General features: G+C 39.5%; 1 protein-coding gene across 3 annotated transcripts in view; it reads left to right on the top strand.

Moving 5' to 3' along the window:
• lrriq1 (leucine-rich repeats and IQ motif containing 1) overlaps positions 1-22637 on the top strand; it is a 50571-nt gene that overhangs the window by 3460 nt on the left and 24474 nt on the right. For 2 of the 3 annotated variants that reach the window (XM_061823331.1, XM_061823330.1), the window contains exons 4-12: positions 99-292; positions 1307-1437; positions 2413-2486; positions 3959-4052; positions 12875-13057; positions 17386-17664; positions 19097-19208; positions 20973-21095; positions 22445-22528. In XM_061823331.1, coding sequence (XP_061679315.1) covers positions 99-292; positions 1307-1437; positions 2413-2486; positions 3959-4052; positions 12875-13057; positions 17386-17664; positions 19097-19208; positions 20973-21095; positions 22445-22528 — 1274 coding nt within the window. The remainder of the gene's footprint in view (positions 1-98; positions 293-1306; positions 1438-2412; positions 2487-3958; positions 4053-12874; positions 13058-17385; positions 17665-19096; positions 19209-20972; positions 21096-22444; positions 22529-22637) is intronic. The other variant, XM_061823332.1, reaches the window with a different exon arrangement.

The raw sequence follows: 22637 nt of genomic DNA, 5'->3' as shown, positions 1-22637 counted from the left end.
GTCATTCATAGCATGGAGCAAAATTTCAAACCTTTAAACATTTGAGCTCCTGAAATGACAACAATGTGTCACTTATTGATGTGTTTCCAATCTTCTAGCTGGTCTGGGCTCTTTGAGGCGACTCCAGTGCTTGTCTTTGGACCACAACCGGCTCGTTAGCGCCAAGGGCCTGAGGGACGTCTGCACCCTGCTGCACCTCAACTGCTCCCACAACCACTTGGCCGGCGTGGAGGGTCTGGAGAGCAACATTCTGCTTCGCACCCTGGACCTGACCTCCAACAGCCTCACCGAGGTATTATTTGGAGATATTTGGAGCTATCATTCAAATTTCAGGATGACAAAATCACCTTCAAAACCTTTTAAGTAAGAAATATTTTATAAAGTAATTTTAAATATTCCTAAGAAAAAAAGAAAGTTAAAATGTTTGCATTGTTACACAGAACCAAAGCACAATTCCAAAAATCCTGTAAAATCCTAAATCAACTTCATACAATTGTATTGTAATTGTATTGCAAAACATCACAAATATAAATGTCTGTGACAAATATTTTCTGTTTTAGACTTAAAACCTAATTAATAAAGGAAAAAATAAGTGCTCAAGTAAATCTTTTTATTTTATTTTTTGATTTCATGTAAGCATTTTTAGGCATCTTCAAAGCAAAATTTGAAATTACTCCATTAAATAACACATTACATTTTTTAAGGAAATTGAAAAACTAAATCGTTAAATACATTTGATTTGAAATAAACATTTTTTTACTCATCCTAATTCAACCAATTTGATCATGTTTAAATAAAGGGATTCATTTGTAAAGAAAAAGAAAAATTATTTTATTATTCAATATGAATTGTAACATTTTGAGAATACATGTAGCCGCAGTGTAATGAGAACATAAATTTAAAAAAGTCACAAAGAAATTACATTTAAAAAAGGGTTAAAATATAAAATTACATATTTTTGTTTAATTTTTAGGAACTTTCAAATTTAGAATTTGTATAGAAAATCTTCGTTTGGGTCAGTCTTTCCAGTGTCATTTTACAATTGGTCTAAATAGTCTAAAGTGAGTGTATACAGTATTTACATTTGAAGGCAGTAGTGGCATTCCAAACAATTAACAAGCCAAACACAAGAACATACGATTAGTTAGCGAATTGTGTAGTGCAACGATGCTTTTTCCGCCCGGCGGGACTGTCTGACATTGATGGATGGACTCCACTTAGCAGCAGCACGCCGACGTTGTTGTAACCCCCCGAGCGGCCCTGTCGTTAAAGTGACAACTAGGCTGTGTTCCTCCACTCCCGTCAGCCGCCCGCGCTGCACGACCACGTCCTCCTCGGGGAGCTGCGCCTGGATGACAACAGCCTGGCCTCTCTGCACCCTCTCCTCGCCACCTCGTGGCTGCCTCACTTGCGCACTCTGACGGTGGCGCACAACAGGTAATCTGTAGTATAAAGGAAAAAAGTATATAAATACTCACAAACGGGCCACAATGTTAGTTATGCAATTTAATGAGCACTGATACAAACGTATGCCCTTTCCAAAGATGATAATGCTTATTTTTTCATGTGGTAATTGAATTAGGATTTGTTAAAAGCACGTTTGTTTTTTTTCTTTTACGAAATGCTTGAATAACCATCTTGGAAAATGGATGGATTTTAGAAATTTGGTAACCAATATGTTCTAGTATTTATTATACAAATTGCAGTTGTAAACTTTGGGGATGGAATAAATTCATAATTTTTGTATTGCAGACATGGAAAAAAAAATCGAATTCATTTAAATAATGATATAAACTATCTATAAAGTAATCAAATTTGGTGTGTATGCACACACACATACTATATATATAAATTGTGTGTGTATGTATGTTATCCAATAATCTCAGCTGTATCGCAACGCACACTTTGCGGTCAGGTTTGTTTTTTGTTGTTTTGTTTTTACATTTGTTAAACTTGTTACTCTTTTTTTAATACTCTTTTTACATTATTTGTGTGATACATTGTTTATTTTTCTTTCTCACAAAAGTGTGTTTCAAGACAAAAATGAAGTGTTGTAAGTGATATACAAACAAGCCTCTGGGGTATTTAAAAAAGCTATTTTTACTGCACAGATTTCATTTAGTTGAGGTAGGCCCAAAGTAGGCACACACGTTAAGTAACTATTTCTTTTTTCCATTTAACAGCTTTCAGCGTGATAGTGAAGTACACTGCACACTACAAGCATAATAATAAACATATTGAATGAATACTTTTTGATTGACAGTGTCAGTCAAATGTGATGGCTGAGGGTTTTACGTGAAGTCTTTGGTTATTAAGTTATTGTGTACCTTTATAAAGTGTTCTGTGATACCAGATAGCTTTACATGGATTTGCTGCGTTCTTAAAGTGTGTTTCTTTGTGCGTTCATTCAAGGCTCACACACCTGCCTGACTTGTCGGCCGTAGTATCGCTCACTAACTTGGACCTGCGCTTCAACTGTTTGTCAGGTAATTGGGCTTCACGTTGCTAGCACCAAAAAGAACATACATGTATGTATTTTTCTAATTTTTGTGTGAGCGTTACGAGCGACCAGAGTATTTGACAGTTACTGTGATGAGTCTTGAATTGGTTGGAGTGGATATAAGAACTTTCCACACCTCTGTTCAGATGCCAGCTTTAAGAATAATATCAACATGCTATGTTACACACGAGTCAGCATTTAAAGGACCTCTAATTGGCCACAAATACAGTACAAATGTGAAGGTTTTGTACTCACACTGACTGCTTTTGGAATTGGTCATAATTCCCTCCACCTTGGCTAAGACCCCAGCTTCATGTGAAGAAAAACACCCCCAAAGCATAATTAATCGTTCAAAAATTTGAAGCAAGTTCACAGTTACAAAAATGAAGTAGCTGCAATTGTTTTTTTTTTCCTCTCAAATTTTTGCAGATAGGTTATTCCCCTCCAAATACTGCCGTTTCATTTTTCCCACGTTTCTTCCCATTCAGTCCTCATGAGAAGCCAGCTGAACTTTTAACCTACAATCTCAAAAACATGAGGGAAAAAGTTAAAACAAAAATGGGGCTCTTGATGTGGAAACAAAAATACGCAACACAGTATGACAGGAACAATTACGAAAGGATATTGAGAATTTAACATTTCTTAATGCTCTGACTTACTATTAACAAAATATTTGAACTGATTTATTCATCTATTACAAAATAAAAATTCCATTTTATTGCAGTGTTTTGACTAAAGCATTGTGACCAATCATTTTCCTAGTAATCCATCTCATAAATCATACTCACTCCCTTTTACGCAGTGCCCCTGAATGCAACTCGCACACTCACCAGGTGCGATTTAAATATGAACAGTGCCAGTGGCTGCACTGACCAGGTTGCCAAATACGATGTCTATGATAAACCCGCAGGGTGTACTCGGCATCTTTGGCAGAGAGAAAGGTCTCTGTCCCAACTTTACCCGTCACAGGTGCTTGCCTTGCATTTCACTCTGAAATAGTACCAAACTTTTGCTCTTGCATTTTTTTATTATAAATTCAGCTTTGACTTTCCCGTGCCAGCGACCAAGCTTCACTGCACTTGCACATTTTCCGTGACAACGTAATCGCATTGTCACATCCATGCGTCCGTCGAGCACAGTGAACGATCTGCGATTCGCAGTTTGGGTTTTCAATGCGTTTAATGAGGTGCGAAATGCGAAGTACGACCGCTTAATTCGAGCCTTGCGCGGCGGTAGCTAGCTAAGATAATGAGGCATCCGATATAGCGCGTTAACAACTTTGCTCCTTATTATCATTGTCTTTCTCCATCGCCAGGCTTCATCATTTGCGCTTCCATCCATTTTCTACGTTGGATTAGCCTCTCCATTTGTTTTTGAGCGCACATCATTTTGGTCCTCATCTGTCTGGGATTTACTTGACACAAAACCACTGGCTAACAACCAGAAATTGTCTTTTAGATGTGAATAACTTGTGCCACAGCCTGGAAGGATGCCAGTCGCTGAAAGAAGTACATCTCACAGGGAATCCTCTCCAGCGGGAGAGCAGCTGGAGGTGAGAATAAAGCGTAAAAAAAGATTGGACGCAAAATGAAAAATCACCTGCAGCACATTGGGATGATTTGTCATAGGAGCACATTCCGAAAATTTCCCAGTATGTTCCTGAGGGATCAATAAAGTACTCAGCGACATTCCGAATGAACGTCTAGTGCGTGGCGCTACTAATGTTTTGTGCAACACAGTGACTTTCTCAGTCCCCCAAATCATTCTTTTCTCTCAAATAACCTCAACATTCCTTCATTCCTGTGTACTTCCCAGCATTAGCGCTGTCATGGCACTAACGCCCATAACGCTCGTATTCATAAAGTTCCAAAATCAACTCATTCTTTTATATTTCTCCACTTGTTCAGTTATGAGTCAAACCAGTGTAACTAAAAAGAAAATCAGCTCATTCTTGAGGTTTTGGAAAGTATTTTTCACATTGCCCTAATCCCACTTTTTTCAGTATTCCACATTTTCCAAGACAAAATTCCCAAATTTATGGAGACATTCACCCAATCTGTTCATAATTTATTTCATTGCTTGGCTGATTAAAAACATTTTAACTTGAAACTGTTGAGCATATTTAGGACATCTACCAATTTTTTTTCGACACTTCCCAAATTCCCAGTTTCCCGTATCCATTCCATTATTAAAAAAATGTTCATCTTATTCAGGACTTTGAGGTTACTCTCTTGCTTTTAGCCCACCAGTTAGCATGTAAGCTTTTGAGAAGTTCCAATTAGGGATGTAAAGTCCCCATCCATTGCGCATATTTTAGCTATTGTCATTTATTACTATGATAACTCAATATTTTTTTTTTCATTTATTTGTTATTTTTTTTAAACATTCTGTGTTTCATTCATTTCACTTGATTCTATGGCCTTATATATGGAAGTAAATTAGTGCCACCCGGATTTGAATTTGAAATGCCACAGAAAACAGGATTTGAATTTGAAATGTAAAGTGATCACATTTTCAATAGTTGCTACAATTCGCTGTCTGAAATTCAACCGGCTACAATTCGCTGTCTCAAATTCTCCGTCTGTGCCACCAGGCAGGGTTACTTAAGGTCAGAACCAAAGACCCAGCCAATCGCAGTTACGCTTTCTTAGTCACGTGACGTCAAATACTAAGAAAGCGTAACTGGACTGGCTGGCTGTTTAGTTCTAACCTGAAGTAACTCTGCCTGGTGGCACAGACAGGGAATTTTAGATAGCGAATTGTAGCAACTATTGAAAATGTGATTACTTTACATTTCAAACTCAAATCCTGTTTTCTGTGGCATTTGAAATTCAGATCCCGACGGCACTAATTTACTTCCATATTATACAGCAACAATTTCTACAAAAATTGCATCCTCCAATTTTCCGTGAGTTGACGCGGTAAATATGCACCGAAGGCATCTATGGGCATCGCTATGTGACCATAAAGTGATTTCATGACCATTCTGTCCCTGCAACAGGTCCAAAACAAACAAAAATGAAATTTGACTTCCTTCCAAAAAAGCCATTAATGCTTGGTTACGGGATGATTGCATTTAGGATTTTTGTCAAAGAGCAAACATGTGGAGCCAAACATAAGTGCGACAAATTGGCTCAAGGACCCCTTCGTGTCTTACAGGAGTCATGTTATGCAATGTTTTCCACCATTTAAACAGCTATCTGGTGGCCTAACAAAACCTCTCTGACTTCCTTCCATCAAAATAAACAAGGATTAAAAGAAGTACAGAACATTAGTTGTAACACCAATGGGCAGTTCCGGCGCATGGAATGACCACGATTGCTTTTATTACCATGACGACTGGGGTGGAGCAATGGCGTTGTGAACGGAGCGGCTACTCAGTGTTGCCAGCTCAGCGAATCCAAGCCTGATTTACTTTGATCAGATTTACCAGCCATTAACTTTCTAGTTCATGCTAACGGATTGTGCCTGTTTTGGGTGGGCGTGTTGCGCTTTATTTACTGAGATTGCAATCTTTCACTAGGGTCCTAGGGCGAGTGCTAAATTACGTGTTCACTCACATTAACAGATTATGCGTGTTGTTGGTGTAAAAGTAGCGAAGACTGTTATATTTAAGAAGGTTTTTTGGTCTACGTACTGTAGTACTGATGGTTTTGGCCACGGACAATTTAGGAGAACACTACAAGAGCAAAATGAAGTTTGAAGTAATGGAATTGGAAATGTTAGTGGAAGAAGTTTTCAAGCATATTACTGAGTTAAAGAAAAGAAACCGATTACTCGGATAACTTTAGTTAAAGCCAGCAATTGCATAAAAATCCCATTTTGTTTGATTTAACTCCTCCTGATTGGGTGACAATTGGAGTAAAACTCGTTACAGCACACCGAGAAAACTGCTCCAGAAGATGCCAACAGCAGTTGTCGTGTGATGAAATAACCGAGACACACACGGAAATGCAGGATTGAAAGGAGCTATGTCAGGTGATGCCTTCTTGTGACGCGGGCTTCACATCTGTTTGTCTGACCAGTCAAGTTTGCACCCATGTTTGCCTTTAGTTCATCAGGCCCTAAGTGACTGTATTTAGGGATTCACGGTTCACTTACAGACACATTTTCAAAAATAGGAAAATATATGTTCAATATTTACTTGGTTCGCACTTTAGCCCTCTGGAGACACAGCTATTTTGTATACAGAGTACTTCCTCAATGAATCGTGATTCACAATTCACCAACTCAACTGAGTTGTTCCTTATAAAAAACAAAACTAAAACTATTCACTTTCAAGAAAAATACACCTTTTCGTGCCAATCCATTTTTCCATTACAACAAAAAATTGTACCCAAATGCGCCTTCTAAAAAGCACCATGCTGCTGGAGAGGGATCGAGCATTGGCCTCTGGCCTAATGTTGGTTGGATTGACAGTGAACGGCGGCGTGATGGAAAATTCCATTAGAGGTCTGAGGAGCAAACATGGTGGTGAACTTGTCAAGATGATGCAGAGAAATGTGAAGATTGCGATTGGCGGCTCGTCATCTGATAAATGGTAGCGGAAAAAAGGCACAACTAAAACGAGTCATTTGCGATGTATGCATTTTAAAAATGACTGCATCTATCACAGAGTCAAAAGCATAAAATAGTTAATAGGAAATGTGTATTGATGTTTTTCTGGGTTGGGGAGCAGTGACCTACACACTTGCGTCCTTGTTTTTCCAATGCATTTTTCTTCCAAATCAAATGAGCTGCAATCCATTTATTTTATCAGGGTAACAGTTGGAAATCATATTACAGTGCTTTTGGACCATACTTTGGGAATATATTCATTTTTATTTTATTTGATTACTTAACAAATGCAAAGTCCCTGAGCCAAGCAGTTTATTTATTTTTTTTACTAGGGTGCTGATTATTTGCAAATTTTTGCTCTCAAGTGTTTACTGTACAAACATCCATTCATCCATTTTTTTGCCGCTTATCCTCACGAGGGTCGCGGGGAGTGCTGGAGCCTATCTCAGCTGTCAACGGGCAGGAGCCAGGGTACACCCTGGACTGGTTGCCAGCCAATCACAGGGCACATGGAGACAAACTGCCGCACTCACAATCACACCTATGGACAGTTTAGAGTGTCCAATTAATGTTGCATGTTTTTTTGGGATGTGGGAGAAAACCGGAGTGCCCGGAGAAAACCCACGCAGGCACGGGGAGAACAGGCAAACTCCACACAGGCGGGGCCGGGATCAAACCCGGGTCCTCAGAACTGTGAGGCCAAGGCTTTACCAGCTGATCCACCGTGCTGCCCTCTTTTTTTATTTTATTTTATTACTTAACAAATGCAAAGTCCCGCAGCCAAGCAGGATTTATTTACTTTTTTACTGGTGTGCTGATTATTTGCAAATTTTTGCTCACGAGATTTCACTGTACAAACAAATTATTAATTTTCTACAAAAGTGACCGTCTTAAGATGGGTGAAATTAAAAGGCTAGTTTCGACTCCTTCTGAAAGAACTCAACGTGACCCCTTCCATTCCCTAAAAGTAGAATTTACACTTTGTATTTCCACTGGGCTGCCTTTCATCCCGAGCCAGCAAAAACATCGGCGAGAATTAGGAATCTCGTCACCATATAAGAAAACACTGATCCCGATAAATTTCGCTTCCACCTTGAGAGTCCACTTTCTCCTCGCTCTTGTGAAATATGGTAAGAGGGGGAATGTAGATGATATACGGTAGTGTGTGAAAGTCAAAGATATGTTGTTTTAACAATGCTACGGGAGGATGTCTTCAGGAGAGCGCGGACATCCTGGGAAAAGAAACATAATTATTTTTTTGTTTTATTGTCATCTGTTTGTTACTGGGCAGACTACTTCCTGGTTTATGGAGGCACACCGATTCCCGTTGGTGGACACTTCCATAAATGGCAGGACAAAGTTATCTCTCTCAGTAGAATAATTGATACACCAAAATCAGGTATCCATAGTCTTCAACATCACACGAATGGCGTATGGATTTTTGGTGAATCTAGTAAATAAATCTAGTTTTTTTCTTTTACGAAAATGCGATTAAATACTTCTTTTTTTCAGTTCGCCAGGAAAAAAAAAACACAAAAATCTAAAAATGTAACCACATATGTTCTTAAAACAAGTCTACAAATCTGCGTTTTATTGAACTGTAAAAGGGTTATTTGCTTTTTGTAGCACCATATCACAAGTTACAAAGTTTTGAGGAATTTATTTTTCTATTTTCGCAAACCTATATTTTCCCTCTTTCCTAAAAAGCTTTCATTTGATAAAGTGATTTATTGTCGGACTGGAAAACCGCACCATTTCATTTCTAATTTTTGTACGTACAAGCAGAGGCTCTATATTTTTTTTTCCTTGTTCCTACAATAGCTATCATGATGTTTTTTTTTTTTTCTCTCCAACATAGCAAATATTACATGAATTATGACTTGTTACTGAAAGCAGAGTTCCCGTGCGCTTCCCACTCCAATCAGCATTTTTATCCAAAACTCCACACAAATTTAAAGGTTTTCCTTAACAATTATTTTTGTTGAATCTTATCATTCTCTGTCCTAAAAAATATGAATTCAACATATCAGCTTTTCGTAGAACTGAAATACTGCACTGTAGTCACTTTTTAATTCTTACGTATTTTTATCCATCTTCGCACCACAAATTGGTTTCCTTTGAGAAAAGGAAATCCATTTAGTATCTTTCATATTTGTCCTATAATTGAGTGTTTTTCAATGTCGAAATGACCAGAAATGACGAGGATGAGAGTTTGCGGTCGCAACTAATGGACGCAAATAATTTTTTTTCCAACCGACTCGTGCGCTCCCCATCTCAGTGAGCTCATATGAAGTCGGAGAGGGTTTTATTTATTTAGGTTTGGTGCTACGTTTGAAGAACTCCAGACAACATGGCCGCAGGCGCGCAACAGAATCCCGTTCCGTGTCACTGAGACCAAACCCCAGTCTGGCTGAGGCAGAAGACTGTGTGCTGTCAATCATCAGCATTAAGGAAGTTCCAAAAAAGAAAATACAAAGCGTCCATTACTAAAAATCTTCTGACTCCCTTCAACATACCTGTAGGGTAGGTGCATCCCCTGTATAAGCATTATGTACGCATGAAAACATGTAATGTAAAAAAAAAAAAAAAAAAAATTCCAGACCACCCAGGGATGATAATTATAAAAAACATTGTTAAAGCTGTTTTCTCAAACTTCTTTAAACCACGCACCTCTTTCAACGTCCCACCTGAGTTAGTGCACACCCCATCCCTTTCAAATTGTAATTAAATGACAGCAAGATTTTTTTTTTTATTTGTGATGGGGAAAAAAATCCTATTTATGCACCCATAGGAGGATGTGCGATTGGACTAAATTGGAAAATAAAATTAGATTTAATATTGTATAAGATTTTTTTTCTGAAGTCATGAACTCCCTTCAACATCCTCTCAAAGGATCTCACACAACATGTCCCCACAATTTTTTTTTAATATTTTATTTTTAATGTTTTAAAATTTTTCTTTGTTTTACATTTTAATTTTGGTGAAATGTTCACATCACATACGTAATCCCTTCAAAGGTTTAGCTGACTTATGAACATGACATTTTTTGGGATGTAATTTTACTTTTTTCTTTCACGAGATCTGATCCCTTCTTCATTTATTATTTCACCGCCCCCCCAGTGAAGGACAGCTGAACACGAGAAAAAGTAACTCTCTTTCGGCTTGTCCCGTTAGGGGTTGTCACAGCGTGACCGCTCATATTTGTTTGGCACAGTTTTTACGCCGGATGCCCTTGTTTTTGCTTTTAATATTGTTTAGAAAATAAGAATTTCCCAATTTTTGATTCAACATGCATCTCCCCGTGCAACATCCTGACAGAGTTGGTGCACGTCCCCCTCCCGTGCGCATACCCTAAAAAAGCCAAAACACAACTAGTTTGTCAGTGAAGTCATCCTGTTTAGTCATGCAAATGTAACCCAATTTGTACTGAAATTTATAGTGCGACTAGATTCAAATTCCAATCACGTGTCCAACAACTGCATTCGTTTTTTTTTAAACGAAAAAAAAAACAAGTTTCATGTTTAGCCTTTTATTTTTAATTTTTTATTTTCCCAGATGCCATTACACTTTCAAACATAACTTTTGTGTCCAATGATGTGCAAAAAAAATAGGGTTGACCGCGAAAAACAAAAGAATCCTTGAAAGTTTGAGGAAGTTTGATGTAAAATTGGACTAAGTAGTATTTGCACATGGATCTTAATCAGTCAATCTGATGTTATTCCAAAACATTTGAAGATGTTTTAAAGATCACAGCAAAGGTTTTCTGATTGGGTCACCCTTAGTATGGGACTGAGATATCCACTAAAATGTCACCACCATGAACCCATATCAGCATATGTTGCTCTGAGAATCCATTTTAAACATCTCTGTTGTTGATCGTGGTTAAAAAAAACAACAGTTTTGTAGCCCAGGGTTGTGTTTTTTATTTATTTTTATTATTATTGACGTTCCCCAAAGTCCCGCAGAGCTTCCAGCTCCACAGTTTCCCACATTTAGATGCCCCGGAAAAGTCTGTTTCTCTGGCAGATATTTAGGATTCCTGTGCACGGACATCCTTAGCCTCGGGCCGCCATTACAACACCCCCACCCACAGACTGTGCCACTCAGCGGGTCTCCTACCCTCGCAAGGTCCTGCTTCCTAACTAAGAACACTTGTTACACTTTTCTACAAGTGCAGAACTATTTTTCTTTTTTTTTTTGTGTGTGTGTTTCGTGACTACTATTGTTGTTATCCCAGAGGACAAAAGGACTCCGAAGAGTTTAGAACAATAGGACATCCATGTATTACCATATTTGGTTACCGGACCCAGAATGGCTCATGATAGAACCACTTAAAATTGTTAAGATAAAGCAAAAATCTTAACAGCGTCAACTCGAATGATATAATTAGGTATGGAAATTGCACAGTAACTCGCAAAGCCATATTATCATGATGTTTAGCCTATATTTGTATATACTGTACGTTGAAAGAAAACGATGATGATACCGAATGTATGGAAGTGATGAGAAAATCTTTTCCTTTCAGCTTGTCCCATTAGGGGTCGCTACAGCGTGTCATCTTTTTCCATATGAGCCTATCTCGTGCATCTTCCTCTCTAACACTCAAAAACACGATGTACTAACAATAGGTCATGAAATTTTCGCCTTGCTCATATAAAATGCTGACTGAGATTAGATTATAATATCAAAATGAAAGAAATCCCTCAAAGGATTTTGATCCCTGGATTTTGCTTCTACAATGGATGCTTCAAATAAAAATGGCCAACATTTGAGACATCCTCATTCATCCTGTCAAGATAGATGTGTCCACCTAATTTTTTGTCAGTTTGTGAAACACGTTTTTTTTCTTTCGAAATTTTTTTTATTGCGAACTCTCAATGATCATCGTGATGCCATCCTTCCGTCATGTTTGATGGCTGAGACACACAAAGTTCTGATATTTAGAAGCATCATTCTGTCTATCGTAGCTGCTTCCAAATGGAGCACTTGTGGGCAAATTCTCTAATCAGAGTTTGTCATGGTAAGGGCCCTCGAGTCTTCCTCCAAAAATGGTAACTTCCTTTTCAGTTTTGATGATGGATCCTTGAGACTTCTTGTGCGTTGTTGTATTATGATAGATACAATCAATGCATGTCCACTTAATTTTGTATAATTTATCTGGAGTAAAAAAAATTCCTAACTTTCCTCGGCGCGCTACTGATTGAGTTTCTGGGTCGAGGGGCACATGTTTACATACCTTTCTACCAGGATGCACAGATCCTGTACATGCTCCACTTCTTGTTTTCCTTTCGGCTTGTCTCGTGAGGGGTCGCCACAGCGTGTCATTTTTTCCCATTTCAGCCCATTTTGCGCACCTTCTCTAACACCTACTGTCCTCATATCCTCCCGCACAACATCCATCAACCTTTTCTTTGGTCTTCCTCTCACTCTTTTGCTTGGCAGCTCCATCCTCGGCACCCTTCTACCAATATACTCACTCTCTCGACTCTGGACATGTCCAAACCATCGAAGTCTGCTCTCTCGTACCTTGTCTCCAAAACATCCAACTTTGGGCTGTCCCTCTAATGAGCTCATTTCTAATCCTACCCAACCTGGTCACTCCGAGCGAGAACCTCAACATCTTCATTTCTGCCACCTCCAGTTCTGCTTCCTGTTGTCTCTTCAGTGCCACCGTCTCTAATCCATACATCTTGGCCGGCCTCACCATTGTTTTATACACTTTGCCCTTCATGTACATGTACATGCTCCACGATATCTGTCTTATAGCTGGGATGGCTTGTACAAGTATAGATAGATGATCCAGTTTTCTCTTGTTAGATTCACTCTGCAGGTTGCAGTGTCCTGTATTCGAACCATTGATGGGACAGATGCAGACATCCTCCGGACCGACACAGCGGTTACTAGGCAGACTGGATTGTCCTCAAATGGCTTCCTAAGCTTGATCGGGATGCAACTTGAGGAGATTGCCGTTTTACAGCAGCAACACAGCGAGCAGTTGAGGTAGATACCAAATAATGTCAATGTGGGCGTTGGAAAAGCCATTTTGGTTTGAAGTTCATTTAGGCTCATTTTGGCCCTTTCGAGGGTTCTTTCAAAGCATTTTCCTATCGTGTCAATCAGGGGTAAGAACCACAACATAAGTGTTTTGGATTTGGATTTTCAGCATTCTGTCTTGGTGGAGCAGGTTGTCAAAACTTGACGATTTGCCATTGGCTCACTACTGCACCCCAGATGTTTAAGTAAATTCAGCATGCAAATCCTTCATCATGCAGTTTGGCTGCTTTGTTTGTCATGATTAGATACAAAAAAGGCTAACAACGCGAGCCGAAAATATACAGAATGTCTGCCATCATAGTATGAACCAGCCAATTTAGCCACATTTTGCCTGGTTGCCAGGGGTCCTTCAAATATAAAGATTTTGGATTATTGCTACCAAATCTGAAGCATTTATATGAGACAGATGAACGATACTCAATTTGGGTGGAGTGTGGCGACGATGTTCATATGACTTTCTGTAAAACAGGAAACTAATACCTCAGCTTCACAAGATTGGAACATCACCAAATCTTGATTTTTGGGTGAACTAAGACTTAAAATAATGTCAAGAATGCAGCCAATAGTTGTCACTTTGTCTTAATATTCAATATTGGTGTAATATTGCAATAATGTCATATCATGAGTGAACTGCGATTCCCACCTGTAGTCTCAGGTAGCCTGCTGCCCCCCTGTTGCTATAAAGTTCAAACTTGTCATGTTTTTTTTTTCTTGCAAGGTTTTTTTCCAAAAAGAAGTGATCATTTTGTAGCTGACTTCACCAGGAAATCAAATAGCATAGCTAGCAACAAACAAACCGAATGGTACAAAGGACACTTTATCCTTTTGTCAATTCTTGTGAGACCCTCAAGCCGGCTAGGAATGCAGGGCTACCCTTTTTGTTATGTCTGATGCACAGGGTGTAGCGAGCCTTAAGACAACGTCCATCTATTTTCACAAGGCCTTCCACATCGCTGGCCCGCGGTGTTCCTCGGACCACCAAGGCATTAAAAGACTTCAACTTTCCTCTCGTCTTCGTTTCCCGTCAAAATTATGCCGCGCAAAAGATGAAACGTGGCTTGGGCGACTCGCGCGGGTCACACCGAGGACTGCTTTGGCTTGAGGGAGGGCTGGTAGCGTTACTCACCCCTCACGGTTTGCCCTCTACAACCTTCTGGCCACTGGACAATGAATCGGTCTGTGGTCTTTAGAGGGACCAGCGCCGCTGTTTAACCCCTGCCCTGACCCGGTGTCACTGCAAGGCTTAGGCGAGGTTGAGCGCATTGCCCACACGCCCATCCAACAAAGGTGGAGGAACCATGGGGTCTGGCGGGGGTATGGTTTCACAACTTTTCCCAACAGGACGCAGGATGAAAGAGTGAGACAATATCACTTTTACTTTTAAAAACTCGGTGCACGCGAGACTGCGGCAAAGTGATCCAATATGTTGAACAGATAATGTGAAAAATACAGTGAAGACCTGTAAAACTAGAAGGCGTAAGGTTCACAAAAAGGCTGCTCTCGTGAAAAGTTGACCCAAAATCTCTGGTACCCGTACCAGTGGAGGTCCGTGAGCATTTCAATGCGCATTTTCCCCCTCCCAATTGGGAATTGTTTACAAAATACAATGGTTAATTCAACCTGTACAGTGGTACAGTGAGGACTAGATGGTCACCCATGAAGCCTCTAAGAAGTTTTAATTGCAGAAACCTTGAGAGGAGCAATGACCCTGGAGTGAACCAGCAGGTAAAAGACGGAGGGTTACCGGGGTCATAATCCCTTTGGACCTCCAGACTCCTCACCCCCTTTGTCCCACTCTGAGAGAAGAGGCAGGTCTTTGTAGAGAGGGACACGGTTTACAGGTGACTGCTTAGCTACCCTCGAAAAAGCCCCCCAGGCTGGAAGATAGTAAAGGGGATCAGAGACACGCAGCTAATAGAGTCATTAAGTTTCCGTTGAGGCGGCTTTCTAGCCGCTAAATGCCCTCAATGAAAGGGACATTATGTGCTGTTAGGAGACACTCAAACCCTCGCTTGGAGAGCCACAATAAATGATATGGAGGCTTATGTTAATCACGATTACAAGTAAAGCAGGTCCTCGATTTACAATGCGATTCTGTTAGTAATGGAGTTTGAATGTATGAAAATGGGAACACAGCCTAGACCGGGAGTGTCAAACTGATTTTTTTTTCTCCGGCCGCATCATAGTTCTGAGGGCCGTTAGAACAGTGATACCAAATAAATGCTTAAAGGTCTAGTGTCATCCCTAAAAACATTCCAAAATAGATATTGAAATGAAAAATACAAATAAGATTATTCACTTCAATGTCTACACGAAAAAATAAATATGAGCGTCATCCATGCGCAATGTTGCGGAAGTCTCATTCGACATACACGTGGTCGCCATATTGGCTGCATTTACTGTCCATGACGTCACCCCGGACATTTGCAATTGAAAACATGCCGTTGCCCCTACTGTAGGACACGACCCTTCAGACACGGAAGCTCTTTTCGAAGAAAACATCTCACAACCGAGTGAAGTGTCTGGGGCAATATTACCCGATTGTTTCGAGCCTTATTTAGATGACATGCAGATCACGGCCAAATCACCTCCCCGCGGCGGTGATAAACGCCCACTTCCGCGGCTGAGATGAGCCAGTGCGGCGACGAGCCACCCCGGCCGGCAAGGCTGCGGCCGGCTTGGCCTCGTTGACAAGGTCGATAACGATCCACAAGGCCTGTGGAGGCCGTCCTCCAGGGGCTGCTGCATGGAAGCCTTCCGATGCGCACATCGACACATTTAGCACCCCGATCAACTATGTTTTTTTTTTTAGTAGCTGTTTACACACGCACCTGTCATTTGGGACCCTTGAAGCTCTCGTCCTTTGCACCTGTGCAATCCATTTTTTACGACAAACTGGGTCTCTTGCAAACTTATGAAGTGTAAATCCATCCTCCCGAGTGTTCAAGCAATGCAACGAGCCAGCATATTGGCTAACATGAAGGAACAACGAGCTACCTTCCCGGAGGTAAAACTAATAGAAACAAACGAGTCCACTTGAGGGCGGTCCTCTCATGTACGTCACTTCCTGCTTCTTCTTGAAAACAAATCCCTCGAGAGGATTTTCATGGCAGGAGTTACAAAAAGCTGTATACGTCAAAATCATGTTTTGTGATGAAAAAACGCGTGGGTCCATGTCGGCTGCCGTTTTTTCATTAATAACATACTAAAAATCATTCATTTCATGACAGTGGCACTTTAATCACCCACAATATTACCATTATAGTTTTTAAAATCAGAAGATAAGGATAATAATTTGTTCAAGTATTATTCAGGTTACTGTCGAAAACGGGTTTGGTTACAGTAAAAAGCAATAACTCAATGATAATATGGAATTTGGGTACAGATTTCAGCAAAAATCACAGAAGAGGATGAACATGATTTGCTGTCGCGGACAACATAAAATGATATCACAGGCTAGGTCTCGTCCCTGGGCCTTGAGTTTTGACACCAAATGGCCTCGACTCTCACTAACCTACGGTAACACGTGGGTAAATACAAAGGCTATTTGGATCCAATCAGCAAAGTTTCACTCAGGGCAGGGGTGTCAAATTCATTTTTTGTCGCGGGCCACATTGTAGTTACGATTTCCCTCAGAGGGCCGTCATAGTGAAACCATCTAAATCCTCAATCGCCTCGTCATATTTACACATGAAATTTATGATCTCGTTCTGGAATCAGAAACACAGAGTGATGGGTTTTTCAACCATTGTTCATGTTTGGTAACACAAAACTGCTTTTAATATCTCAACATTATCATTGAAGATGCATAAACATTTACAATGATGGGACATATTTGCACAAGAATCTCGGATTTTGACACCACATGAAATCATGTGGCGGGCCGGATCTGGTCCACGGGCCTTGAGTTTGACACCCGTGACTTAGGAATCTTCTCACTTTTGTTGCCAGCTGTATAGACATTATTGGCTGTGTGTCGAGTTATTTTATGGGTTCGGTAAAAAAAAAAAAAAAAATTAAGATGCACACTGGCACAAGTAGGATAGCGGTACATGCTGCTGCCTTTTGTGGGGATGCCGCGGGTTGGTTTCCAGGTCTATATCATCCACTGAAAATGGCTGGAAAAGTTAAAAAATGTAAGGAGTTTACTCACGTTTTTGATGTGTATTATGTTCTTATTAACTTAATGTGTCTCCTGTCATGATAAAGTGTCAATTGCACATAATTGTGTTTGTATATGTCTTAACGCTGTGGACAATGTCATTTGTCAATAGCGAAGCTTCACACTCGTTGGACCGCATCAAACTTACTTGCCGACACTCGATGGAGGCTTTGGGCCTGGCCGAGGAGCAGCGACGCGCCCTGGAACGCGCCCACGTTGGCCCAAAATCTGATTGCCGCACAACCTTGGAGGAAACTCTCGTCGAAGTCTTATCAGTCAATTCCGACGGGGGCAACGCGACGCCACTTTGTGATGTTCAGGTACCAGCGGTGATGGGAACAAGTAACAGTGAACAAATGGCGTCACACCATCAAGACAAGGACCTTAAAAGGTAATTCACGTCAAGTTTGTCATTTTCACCAAGCGTGAAAATGTCCAATGTTTTGATTTCAGTTTATTAGTGACTTGATGCAAACATTGCTGATTTCCTTACAAAAAAAAGACAATTTTAGATAAAATATTTGTCACTCACAATATGACAACCTACCTCTTCCCCTCACCCATCACTGTTAAGTGGTGAAGTCCCATTTGCATCATTTATTTGTGCACTGGGGAGTCAAAAATGGGATGGAGTTGCTGTCTTAGTCATCTACTGCTCATGAGAAAATGGCCATGTACTATCATGACAGTTAAACAAACACAAATACACCTTTTTTTTTTAGAACCATAAGTACCTTGACTTATGAGTTTAATTAATTCCATGACTGAGCTCAAAGCTCCATTTAGTCGTACATCAAATTTTGAGTGAGAGGCAGGATGCTGAATGGACGATGTGAAGACTCATAAGTTGGTGTGTTCTGAAGTCAAGGTACCTGGGGTATTTTAGGGATTCGCTAATATGTATTTTTGTCATTTAAATCCCAATGCAGGACTAAAAAAAATTGTTCAGTTCTCTCATTTTAGTATCATAAACCGGCAAATGGCCTGCTAGCATATTGACAAACACAAATTTTTGTAGATTGATTTAATTATATCTTTGTACCATATCACAATGGATTCTGTTCCCCCCACTTCAGAATAGAAAATGGTAGCGCCTTGTGATCTTGTGACATCCACCGTGAACCAGGAAGGGGTCTGATATCATATAAAATCCATCCATCCATCCATTTTCTTAGCCGCTTATCCTCACAAGGGTCGCGGGGAGTTCTGGAGCCTATCCCTGCTGTCAACGGGCAGGAGGCGGCGTACACCCTGAACTGATTGGCAGCCATTCGCAGGGCACATAGAGACAGACAGCCGCACTCACAATCACACTAAGGGGCAATTTAGAGTGTCCAATCAATGTTGCACATTTTGGGGATGTGGGAGGAAGCCCACGCAGGCACAGGGAGAACATGCCTAACTCCACACATGCGGGTCCGGGATAGAATCCTTCATAACTGTGAGGCCAACGCTTTACCAGCTGCTCCACATGCCGCATCATACAAAATGTGAAATATTTTTTTTTCATGCTTTGTATGTGAAATTGTTTTCGCTGTTTATTACTACAATCAAAGTGGAAGTATTTACCCACTACAACAAATAAAACATTTTATGGTCTTCGTCAAACATGGCAATTTCTTTTCCTTTTTCCCCATTTTTAGAATTCTTTTTTTTTTTTTTTTTCCCATTTGTGTCAAAAATGTCACATTCTAGTTTTGCATAAAATTGGTCTTGACCAAAAATGGTCTTGAGGAAAATTCACAACATAACAAACAAAAATTAATAAAATATTGTACATTTTGGGAGGATTTAAATTTCTCTTATTGCCATTTTGCCATCAGACCCTCTGTTACGTGTGAAGATGCAGAAGGAAAAGCAGCAGATGGAGGGAAATCCGAGTCTGCTTTGACGAGGACCGATCCCGCCCAGCACCATGCGGCAACTGTCATCCAAGTAAACACTATAATAGAGCAGCAACCTATCCCAAATGTTTTTAACCACTCGTCCCCTTCAAGATCCTGATAAAGTTGGTCCATCGCTCTCCCCTGCAAACCCCCTCAGGTTATAGCCAAACACTTAATTACATTTGAAAATTAAAAACACAAGAAAACGACTTACTGGTTAAGTATTATAAACCACTACATCACTTTTAATGCTCTTCACTGGATATCTGGTGGACCTCATTCGTGCCGCGGAGCCTCAGTGCGCTAATCCTCCACGGGGCTTTTATTGCGAAAAGCGTGCAATTCAACACTTCCTGCACATCCATTATTCAACTCACGTGTCGAATGAGTCCTGTGAGGTACAGATGATAGTGTGCTTGCATGTGTGTGTGTGTGTTCACTGTAATATTGTGTAATAATGTTAGTATTTTTACCAAAAAAAAATCCAATTCCCATAAACCCGTTGTTTTGAAGGAAAAACATTAAATTGAGGGAAAATGATGGTGGTAGATCCAAAAGTAAACACAACCAAGCAGGTAAATAAACTAATCAATTAATTTAATCTTCTGTAGTTTTTTTTGTAGAAAAGAGTCAGAATCTTAAAAAAAAGTTTTTTAATCTAAAGAAAAATTATACAATTTTTTGGGTGAGTTTTATGATTTATTTTTTTTAGAAAGTCTTCTCACAATTTTTTAAAAATCAAGTTTTGACCTAAAACCTTTAAATTGAATTGATTTTTTTTTTTTTTAGAAAAACAATCTTCTAAGAATAGTATTTTTTTTAACTGAACAAAAAAACTCAACTTTATGAGAGTAAAGTTGCATATTTACAATAAAAGTACTTTTACAACAATGTTTTTTTTCTTTGACAAAATGTTTGATTTATTTACTTATGTCTCTTTAAATACATAGTCTTATAAACTCATTAGAATGTTTTTTTTTCTGCGCGTGTGTGTCAATGTGTTGAGAAGGTAAAGAGTGATTTATCAGATTCCAAAGAAGAATAACTGTAATATTGTGTGTAATAATTGTAGTATTTTTACAAAAAAAAAGACACAATTCCCATAAAGCTGTTGTTTTTAAAGAAAAAGATGAAACTGAGGAAAAACAATGGTGGTGGATCTAAACTGTAGTTTTTTTTTTGTAGAAAAGAGTCCCAATCTTAAAAAGAAAGTTTAATTAAAAAAAATTTGGATGAGTTTCAAGATAATTTTTATTGGAAAGTTTTCTCACAATTTTTTTTTTAAATCAAGTTTTAACCTTACAAAATTGAATTGACTTTTTTTTTTTTAGAAACAATCTTGTGAGAATAGTATTTTTTTAACCAAAGAAAACACAACATTATGAGAGTAAAGTTGCATATTTACAATAAAAGTAGTTTTCCAACAATGTTTTTTTTTTTTTTTTTTTTTGACAAAATGTTACATACATACGCTTATAAACTCATTATGTTTTTTTTTTTTTTTTTGTTCCTGCGCATGTGTGTCCATGTGTTGGGAAGGTAAAGAGTGATTTATCAGATTCCAAAGAAGTGCGGTAGTAGGAGCCCCCCACTACCCTCCACCCCACCCCTATTCCCATGGGGACTCGGGATTTAGAGGCACACTGGAGCTCCATTTGTCTTAGAGCAGCCCGAAGTCACGTAGAGTTCAGCGGGGGGAAAAAAAAAGTTGAACATGTTTCATCTCCCAATTGGGATAGCGCACGGTATTTTAGGCCAGTGATCCATTGAACATTTTTTGTTTTTGATGTTTTTGTGTGCGTTCCTCATCCAGGCGCGGTGGAGAGGATTCACCTTGAGGAGGAAGCTGGCAGCCGCTCTTGCTGCTGTCACGTCCCTGCAAGGTGACGACGAAAACTTTGAAGTGGTGGACGTGGAGGAGTTCGTCCTGGATGAGGTGTGTTTGCGTGTACGGCTTTTGCTATGACACGCCCCCCACAAAACATAAAGCAAAAGCTATGCGACTTTGCATTGTCATTTAAATACCTGAATAAATCTTTTACGCAAAAATAGACTTATCTCAACATTTAATAAAGTTACGCAAACCTCCCCACATTAATTAATTGTGTTAATTAATTATTGTTGAATGCAACAATATACTGGTTTACAAACTAATATAAAGCTTTCTGGCCATGCATATAGTCGTTCGAATCTTCTTCATGTAACCGGCACTAAAATGCCTATTTAAATTGTTCTTAAACTTTCACTTAAATTCTTCAAAAATCACCTTTTGCAAAGGTAAACAATATTCTTTTGTTTTTTTTTTCTTCGCCCGTGTGGACCATACATACTTTTTGATGAGGAAGTAGCGTGGCCTTTTAGGGTCAAAAGAGCATACAAGTGAAATGATTGATTTCACCTGACTATTAAATGAAGCATTAAAGTCATTTGAATCCATCCAAATCAACAGTCTCCCTTTTCTTTTCTGTTCTAAGATAAAAATGGTATGGTAATGGTATACAAATTTAATTAATTAATTTTCTAAAAGTCAATCTTATCACATTGAATGTAGATTTTAATCTAAAAGTGTTATTTTGTAGCTCAGTGAGTTTTTTATTTTAGCAAAGAACCAAGAAGCACCATGTCTAGAACAGGGGAAAAAGGTGTAGAATTGAACTCATTATGGGATGATTTGATTCAGAATTATCCTTGGGTATTACATTATTTTATAAACATCCATCCATCTATTTTCTTAGCTGCTTATCCTCACAAGGGTCGCGGGGAGTGCTGGAGCCTATCCCAGCTGTCAGTGGGTAGGAGGCAGGGTACACCCTGAACTGGTTGTCAGCCGCTTGCAGCTCACATGGAGACAAACAGCCACACTCACAATCACACCGAGGGGCAATTTAGAGTGTCCAATTAAGGTTGCATGTTTTTGGGATGTGGGAGGAAACCGGAGTGCCCGGAGGAAACCCACGCAGGCACGGAGAGAACATGTAAACTCTACACAGGCGGGGCCGGGATTGAACCCGGGCCCTCAGAACTGTGAGACCAATACTTTCCAGCTGCTCCACCACGCTGCCCATTTTATAAACAGTAGATGTTTTTTGTTTTAGCTTAGTGCCATCCATGCATACCTTTTACCAGTAGTATTTAATGGTCAAAAAGGCTATTGAATTAATTCATTCTCAATTTCATCTGACTAATCGATAAGGTTTTATAGTATTTGAACCAGTCAAAAATCACCTTGCTTTATTTTTTTTCCAAAAATAACAAAGTAAATGTGTTTATTGTCCATATGAAAAGGCAATGCTGGAGCAAGGCTGGACTTTCTGTGAGGATTCTCCGACCGGATGGCCCTCAGTGTCCAAGCAGCCATTACTGCAACAGGTATAGAACAGATTTCACTACATTTTAAAAAAAAATTCAAATGTGACGTTTATGTGATTTGACGGGTAATGTAGCATCGAGATTTAGGGGTGGCGAATAGGGTTGGGCA

This window comes from Syngnathoides biaculeatus, chromosome 6, assembly GCF_019802595.1.
Source record: "Syngnathoides biaculeatus isolate LvHL_M chromosome 6, ASM1980259v1, whole genome shotgun sequence".
NCBI lineage: Eukaryota > Metazoa > Chordata > Actinopteri > Syngnathiformes > Syngnathidae > Syngnathoides > Syngnathoides biaculeatus.
Note: the sequence above shows the minus strand (reverse complement) of the source record. Positions and strands in the feature narration are given on the sequence as shown.